Here is an 8683-nt window from a genome sequence, read left to right as displayed (position 1 = left end):
AGGTAGCTTGTACTATGTTTGTTAATGCAGGCAAAATGCTGTCCCTTCATCAGACGGCACGAAGACGTACAGAAAGAAAAATGAAAGACATGCAACGCGGTTCAGTCGACCACATGCTGCCGTCGTGGAGAACCCAGGATCCAACAGCCAGTCTGACACACGCTGCCGCAAGGTGAGTTTCCTGCCAAGAGATGTGGCTTACACGAGGATGGCTGATGTGTTCTTTAGCTGAGGAAGAAAGGGGTGAAGAACAGATTTAAATATGAAGAGCAGAAACACAAGTTAGATTCAAATAAAACACATTCACATGAACGTATAATGTGTCATTTCTGTCTATCTAGAGACAGCAACAGGATTTTTTTTCCCTTTAGTCACAGTCATAGGTTTGTTGTTGCACCAGTGAAACTCTACTCAAATAATTAGTTTACTTTTGTCTTAAACTTTCAGGTGAAAAAAATTATGAGATATGTGAGTTGTCCAACCTGAGGCTGTTTCCTCCCGGTCAGTGGCGAGGCTGCGGCAGTAGAGTGTAAACAACTTTGGAGGAGTCCTTTGGTTTCCTGTCACCACCCAGTGGCATGTTGTGTACCTGCACCTGATCCGTGCTGAACCAAGGACAAACAGGAAATCACTAAAATGTTTTTAAAACATGGCCGAGAAATGTATGGAGCCCTCATAAATATAGGTCGCTGATAGAGATCACAGAAGACGGAGCAGACAGTAAGGAAGTACACGGAGAGTGTGGTAAACAGATCAACACAAGACGACTGATTGTTGCAGGAGGAAAAAGAAGAAGAGAAGTAAAGACAGAAATTAAGAAGAGTAGGAGGATGTATACTTGGACAGTCTGGAGTAGTGCACTGTGATGTAGCTGGAGGAAGCGCTGTGACTTTTAACTTCTGTGATTGGTGGAGCATCCTTCAGAGGAACGATGGAGGGATGGGAGCTGTCGCTTAAGTCCTCTGGCTCCTCCTGCATGCACACACACACACAGTTTCATCAAAAAACTATGATTACCGCATGTTCCTCAGTAGTTACAGCTTTAGATTACACTCTGAGTCGCTCACCGGTATGTCGGACATCTTGCCCTTTCTCACTGGGAAGGTCTGTTGGTCTGACTCATAGAACATGGTGTCACCTGTCAGCGATGGACGCTGGGGGTCACGCGCAAACACGAGCATCAACACACACAGAAAGGACAAAACTGAGCATTGAAGACGCACATCACGGAGACTCTCCTGATGTTTTTGTGGCGTTTCGGATCATCAGAACAGACCAGAAGAGGCTGAGTGGCTACACAAAATGACTGTACCTTGTTTGCCTCTTCTACTGACTCCATGTCAACTCTGTGCATGTTCTTACTGTGAAGACAAAGACACAGAGACAAAACATAACTAAGTCACGACACAAAAGCAATGCACACAGTAGAAGTGGTTAAAAAGCAGAGCACTTCCCGTCACCTGATCATAATCGCCACTGTGAGAGTGATGAGTCCAGCAGACACGCCCACAGCTGAAGCCAAGGCAATGACCTTAAGACGACCTACGATGGAGGGAGTATGAGGGTTATCAGCAAGAACAGGAACATGGAGAAAAGACAGGAAATGACGGACGGATAAGCGCATAAAACGAGAAGTGGGGCGACCTAAAAAAGACCAGCAGATATAAAAATAGAAGGAGAAAGTGATCAAAGAGGGAAAGAGCGGTGCATAAACAAGCTGCCGTCTAGACTTGAGTCTTGTGTTTCCAGTTCTGATTTCCAAACCTAACGCCGCTTCTTCGGGGCCGTCTAGACTCCGGCTGTAGTTTTCCACAGCACATCATCACCTCCTCCTCATCTCATCTCATAGTGAGAGTGATTTACGCGACTCACCGTGACTCATAGAGTTCCAGTCAGAAGTCGGAGGAACATGCACAATTGGAGACCAGAGCCTCGAGCACTGTGATAGTGAGAGTGAGGTTTCGTCCCTCATCAGTTCAAACACATACATACTCACAGCTGTTAAAAGAAAAATAAACATGGTGCAGGTGTGTTCCACTACATTTCAGATGCAAAGTTATCTTTATGGATGTGTGTGCAAAGCTTCATAATATCCAACAATTGCGGACTGGTGGTAGAGGTGGTAGAGTTCAAGTAAGAAAATCAAAGAAAGCAATGAAGAACATGAATGTGAGCACTTAACGAGGGCGCTTAACTGTCCCTCAAAAACCCTACGCTCTTCATGCCTTGATATAATTTAAACCACCTATACATTATTATGAGGGGGGAAATTATCTACGGAGACCAAAGCAGTTTTTTGTTCCAGACCATAAACATGTTTGCTCTAAAGTTTGTCATTTTAATATGGAAGTCTATGAGAATTGACTCACTTTCGGAACCAGCCTCAAGTGGCCGTCAAAGGTACTGCACTCTTTGCCACTTCGTTTTTTAAGCCTCTGAAGTTGCCACATCCCTAAAGTCACATTTCGAGTGTGGCTTAAAATGAAAGTGGGAACTTAAATCGAGAAAGCAAAATTGCCAAATTGTTAAACATAATCCTTAGACGGACAGGGAAAAAAAGGTCACAAAAGAAACAAAGTTGCTGATACAGTGAATTTGTTTGTACCTCTGACTCTGACGGTGAGCACCGGAGAGCTGTGGGCTCCGATTCGATTCCTGGCCTCACAGTAGTACTGACCGCTCTCACCAACACCAACCTCTGAGAAGGTGAACACGGGACCAGACTTGGTGCCCCACGCTGCAGGACAGAGCACAGAAAAGGAGAAGAGCTACTGTTACAGCTTCTGCAGCACAAATAGCAGGAGCAGGACCTCAAAGAAACACCGTGCTTTACTGACTACAAACATTTTCCACGGAGGCCGGTAAGTATTTTGGGGGATTTTGTAATGTTAACCTTGAGTGGAACATTTTTACGATGCTAACATTGAACAGAGCCCCCGTCCAGAGCTAAACGGTGCCATGTGAAGTTGTCCACCGCTGGGTTGGCCTGACTGCTACAGGTCAGAGTCAGGGGTCGGCCAGCGTCAACCACACTGGAGGGACGGGCCAGAACTGATGTGTTCTTAGGAGGATCTGGAGAGAGGATGAGAAAAGAGGACATTTGTAGGGAGATTTGTATATTATTGTTTTACAAAGACACTGAAACGCTGACTGTACAGCATCCGACATCAGTTACAACACAACAGCGTTATGCTAAATAAGTGGTGTTTAGGCAAAATGAGGCTTGATTAAAAGAGGATCTCAGTCTAGACGACAACGTATCTGCTACTTACACAGCACAGTGAGAGTAACCACAGGGGAGCTTTGTTGTCCTAATCTGTTCCATGCTGTGCAGTAGTACTGACCGGCATGCTGAGCGCGCACGGACGAGAACGTCAGGTTCTGAATAGAACCCTTAGCAACCACCTGGTCCCCTAGGATACGATACCAAACGTACCTGCATGGAAGAGCATGGAGGTGATGACGATGATGATGATGAAGAGGATTGAAGGATGAAAATGTCATAGGACCAGTTTATTGTTTAATAGATTGGGGTTGTGTTTGACTTCGATGACAAATGCACGAATCATGGTAATGATGACAGAAACAGCAAAAACATGTATTAAAATCACGTTGAGAGTGAATATGTTACAGAATTGTACACAGTCCAGTGCTGGCGGGTTACTGTTGAACCCTCCTACCTGCTGGGGGGCGGGTACGCCTGGCTGACACAACTCATGTTTATATTGGAGCCTTCTCTGATGTCTCCTCGTGGATTCACCAGCACCCGTGTGTTCTTTGGAGAGTCTGCGCAGGCGGACAGAGACGGAAACAAGAGCATCGTTACTGCAATGTGTAATCAAGATTGATTGTCTTCTTCTAAAATAGACCTGCAAGCAACATTTATATATAAAAAAGACAGTTTACTGCATTTATTTTACTCCAGTAATAGTGTCTTTCCTTAATACAACAGCTCAAAAAGTGAAAACTTGACATTTTAATTTTCAAAATTGCAGCGCTCCACAAATTCCTTTTGAGACAATTGTCAGATTTAATCAAAAGAGGAGCAACATATTTTCTGTCGACCGACTAAACAATCAGTGGATTATTCTTTTTTACATCACTGACTGATTGTTAGAAGACAGAAAGGCAGAAGTCTAAATTGAGCTTGTATCACTTCCTGTTTTCTCCATGTGACAGATTATTCCATTTTTAACCGGAGTCTGAAATAGGAACTGTTGCCTAATTACCTTAACCCAGACAACAGGACCTATAGTGCCATTAAAATAGACCCCGACTGAACATTTAAAAACAAAGCTTTTTGGAGAACAAATTAAATACTAATACTAATCATGTAGTTTTGATTGTAAATGGTTCAAGTGTCTGATGTGGGTTTTTGGCTCTGTCATGCAACAAACTTACAAGTGACGTTGAGTAGAAGTGCTTTGGACCGATCGGTTCCCAGTGAGTTACGAGCAACGCAGAAATACTCTCCTCTGTCTGTGTATTTGAGGTGGGATAGGTGGAGCTGAGGCCTGAAACTGTCTGGGATGCTGCCACTCTCCATGTCTAGAAAACAGACAGAGAACGGAGATTAGTGCACAAGAAATTACCAGCATGCATGGAACGATTTACATTAATTCTGAATTACATCAGCCAATGAAAAATGCCCAATGAAAGTTTTTTCTTCCTGTTTTTTCTACAGATTATTAAAGAACATTCAGCACTGCAGCATTATCTGTTAATACCTTCCACTGGAGTCATTCTTCTATTGTTTTTTGCTAATCGCTGTATGATAACACGTGGTTTTCTACCTTTGAACCATGCAAAACTCTCGACAGGTGGAGCTGCCTCACTGCTGCAGGTCAGAGTGACAGATGACCCCTCTAACACCTCCCCCAGAGGAAAGACTGCTATGGATGTGGACCGAGGACTGTCTGAGGGGGAAGAAAGAAAGAAAACAGACATATTTAAGAGGATGTTAAAAGGATGCAGAATGCAAACGCAGGTGACATCCAGTTCCTTTTACTAATTTAACATTTACCAGGGGCAATCACCGGCATGCACAGATTGATTTTAACATATAAGTATTACCAAACTTACCCAGGGTTACCCAGAAGCTTAGCTACAGGTGTTAACATACTGCAGTGCAACTAGGTTAGCTTGGTTGGTTGAGGTTACTCACGTCCCAGAGCCAGGGTGAGAGAGGGCGACTGTACATTCTGAGGTGGGATTGGTCGACAGGTGTATGCTCCTGCATGCTGCTGGTCAAATCGTTTAATAATCATCCACTTCTCATAGGAGCCCAGGTTCAGTCCATTCCTGTGAGCAAAACACAATATCTACAGTGTCTTAAACAGTAGAGACAGACATAGGCTATATATTGTGCTCATTTACCTACCTGTAGAGTGCGAGGCTCCTCCCTGGAGCAGCACATCCTCTGGCCTGGCATCCGACAAACACTGTCTCTCCAGATCCAAACATGTTGCCCGGCCTGGCTGGGTGCACCTGCACCTGGAGGTCTGAATCACACACACAGCACAGAGTAAGTGTAAGACCTTAATCTGCATCACAGCAGCTTTAGCTTACGTGAATCTACCTGTTACATCCAGGGTGATGGTGTCTGGGGAGGTCCATCTCCCCCGTGGTTGGTCTGTCTCAAACCTGAAGTGATACTGACCGGCATCGCTCAGCTTCACGCCTCGAATCTGGACTGAACAGCTGGAGTAGCTGCCCCCGATGTAGCTGTGATGTGGGACAAAATGACGGTAACTTATTTAAATCACACGGAAACTTTACAAAGCCAAAACCTCATTATTAGCCACGTGTCACGTATGCACCGTGTGCGGCCGCGGTACGACAGACTGATCTGGTTGGGGTCGCTGTGGTGGGTGAACTCCCTGCGACCCTCGGCAGAAACACGAAACCACATGACCTGCCTCACATTGTGACCTGTGAAAGAAGACAGAGCACAAAAGTCACAGTGACTAATGTAAAGAAGACTGTGATGATGAAGTGATGATGAAGTAAATACGTATAAAAAGAGGATCTGGCTTCTTTTTTTTTTTTTTTTTAATATTTTTTTTGTGGGCTTTTGTTGCCTTTATGATAGACAGCTGAAGGTGGACAGGAAAGGGGGGCAGAGAGAGAGGGGATGACACGCAGCAAAGAGCCACAGGTCGGACTCGAACCCTGGGCTGCTGCATCGAGGACTCAGCCTCGGCACATGGGTCGCCAGCTCTACCCACTGAGCTATCCCAGCGACCCTGGATCTGGCTTCTTTAAAGGCTTTACGACTATACATACGCATGACAAAAAACATCTTTTTTATATATATATACCTGATGGGTAGTCATAACGGCATGGCAGAGTGACAGTAGTTCCTGCCCACACACAGATCTCCTTTCTAGAAAAAGACACACTCCACCTGCTTTGGGTACCTGCAGGACACGGATGCACACAAATGCACAAATGTAAGAGCATAAAAATACTAAATAATACCACAGGAAGCCCAGATGTACTTAAAAAGCTCTAATACGACACAAAAATGTTTAAGTCACCATCAGCTCCAGTGCTCAGCGCTCATATTCCCAAATGAATTAGCATCTACTGGCTGTTACATCCGCTAATTTCATGCCATATTAAAGAGGCTGCTGTAGATTTAGGGAATACGTTCTTGGAAACTAAAAGAAGTGTAAATCTCAACAACCCACATGTAAAATTTTTCCTTCAGTGCGACTCCTCAGAGGAAAACTTGTCAAACCACAGATGCTCAGTTCAGAGAGGGACACATATAAAAAGTAAAGCAGTGAGAATGAGCCCTGATGTGCAGCCGCGGTGTCGTCCTGTGCTGCTGACTGCCTGCCTGCCTGCCTGCCTGGCTGACTGACTGACTACCTTGCACAAAAAGGCAATCAATACTTATAAATAAACCTGAGCGTAAAGGCAAGGGCACCTGGCTGCAGAACCTTGTGTGCATAATGGATATTATAAGTCAGTTCAATTGATTTAAAGAGTGTGACTCCTTTACGATGCAAAATCTGGAATAAAATCCAAATATTAAGTAGCTAATTTATTATCTCCTTAGAGAAAAAATAAAACAGAAGACTTATTTTTTTAAAGTTTAGATTTGCATATGATAATAAATATATATATGTATTTCTCATGTTATTTTTCTCTTACCTGGTAAAGCTGTGAGGATGGTGCCCAGAACTAACGCACCTGCCAACATCTCCGCTGACACGAGCTCTGTAATGTCACCGGAGGAGGAGAGAAGAGCGCGGGGACGGACAGTTGAACATCAAATTTATCAGAATTAAAAACTAATCCTCCTGATTAAATATGCAGTACTCACCTCTTAGAGTATCTGCATTCACCTCAGCCTTTCAAACAGAGAGAGAGACAGACTTGTAGGGATGTGTCCCACCAACAACCGACTGTGATGGAGGTGAATTTTAAAGCGATGAGAGTTGAGATGGGAGGAGGGGTGGAAGGAGGAGGAGGAGGAGGATGATGAGGAGGAGGAAGTACATGTGTGCTTCTTTAAGCAAGTTCGGCTTCCTCTTCATCCTCCGTCTTTGAATTGTTTCTATTTTCACTTTTTTTTAAATTCCCACTTCTCCCTCCGATGCTGTTTTTAAAGTCACTGCCCTGGTGATTAATTCCCCGTTCTGTGTTGCGGTGAAAATGTGACATCCTTGTGATCATGACACTTTCAAATGAGCCATTTGATCTTACTACAGGTCAAAGGTCATTAACCTGCAGTATGTGGAATATGCCATCAAGTGATCTCACACTGGTGGTTAGTTGATTTCTCTTGATAATGAATATGACCAAAGACACAAATGATTCAGTGTCTCTTTGATTACAAGGGTCCTCATTCATTTCCTGCCTTCTTTCTATTTCCCTCTTTCTTTAAAGTGGCCAGAATAATAATAATAACAACAGAGGAGTAGTTTAACCAGTTGAAACATGTGCCCATGTTTTTCATTGCCCTTAAATATGACTGTGCTGTGATGTTATGTCGAAGCTGTTTGTCTTGTGCAGAGACGTCTACTGAAGTTTGAACACTTTGTACCACATGACTCAATGAAGCATCTAGTCTCAGTCCAAAATCAGAAGAAGAAGTAGTAGCGTTGCTCAGAGAGTGATTCTTTCTTTTGTCCAGGCCATGATTCACACTTCGGGTAACAGCAGATGCAATGATGGCTGAAGCTCTTGACAGGCGACCATTGGAGAGCCAGACTGACAGAAGAGCTGGCCAGCTGGGGTTGGTTTTTAACACCATCTTTCCATGCTTCCACCAGTGTTGCCAGATGCTGCCGGAGGTTTCCAGTGCGAAAGCTGTTCAAAAAAACGCCAAAACCCATACAAAAAAAGCCCAGAATATTAGATTGATATTTTGTTTAGTACTTTGACAACCCCAGATTGATCACGTTAGTGTGAAAAACAACCAAGTTGAAGCGCAGAAATCGTCCAGGAACAAACCGCAGCAGCCAACCACTATGACTACTCACATCTGGCCACTACAAAGCCATTTGATGACGTCATGTTGTCCACTGATGTAACGCCTCTATACTCTTTAGAAAGCAGAGTAAATAAATACGCTTCGTTTATTTTCACCTGCTCCACTCTTACAAAATAAAACTCAAAACCGCCCAATGACGTGAAAGCGCCCAATCTGCTAACACAGGGCTCCGTCTCC

General features: G+C 44.0%; 1 protein-coding gene across 1 annotated transcript; it reads right to left on the bottom strand.

Annotated features, from left to right (window-relative positions):
* Positions 1 to 730: 730 nt before the first annotated feature.
* Positions 731 to 7988, bottom strand: LOC311497019 (B-cell receptor CD22). The gene is made up of 16 exons (XM_084557116.1): positions 7162 to 7988; positions 6321 to 6419; positions 5820 to 5931; positions 5579 to 5724; positions 5381 to 5501; positions 5165 to 5301; positions 4794 to 4916; positions 4402 to 4548; positions 3681 to 3786; positions 3273 to 3436; positions 2923 to 3072; positions 2606 to 2737; positions 1461 to 1542; positions 1313 to 1361; positions 1068 to 1154; positions 731 to 972 (listed from the first exon to the last, which is right to left on the bottom strand). The coding sequence occupies exons 1-16, from the start codon at positions 7208 to 7210 to the stop codon at positions 814 to 816; spliced, it is 1863 nt and encodes a 620-aa protein (XP_084413242.1). The 5' UTR covers positions 7211 to 7988; the 3' UTR covers positions 731 to 813.
* Positions 7989 to 8683: the final 695 nt, after the last annotated feature.

Source organism: Chelon labrosus (assembly GCF_963514085.1).
Source record: "Chelon labrosus genome assembly, chromosome: 12".
Taxonomy (NCBI): domain Eukaryota; kingdom Metazoa; phylum Chordata; class Actinopteri; order Mugiliformes; family Mugilidae; genus Chelon; species Chelon labrosus.
The sequence above is the reverse complement of the archived record's forward strand: the minus strand, read 5'-3'. Positions and strand labels throughout refer to the sequence as shown.

What these genes read in the sequence shown, in the direction of transcription:
- LOC311497019 (XM_084557116.1), bottom strand. Translation starts at nt 7,210, where the DNA reads ATGTTGGCAGGTGCGTTAGTTCTGGGCACCATCCTCACAGCTTTACCA. An exon ending in TCGTACCGCGGCCGCACACG is followed by an intron (nt 5,725 to 5,819) that starts GTGCATACGTGA and finishes CCCACATCACAG; the next exon opens with CTACATCGGGGGCAGCTACT. An exon ending in GAGTTTTGCATGGTTCAAAG is followed by an intron (nt 4,549 to 4,793) that starts GTAGAAAACCAC and finishes TCTGTTTTCTAG; the next exon opens with ACATGGAGAGTGGCAGCATC.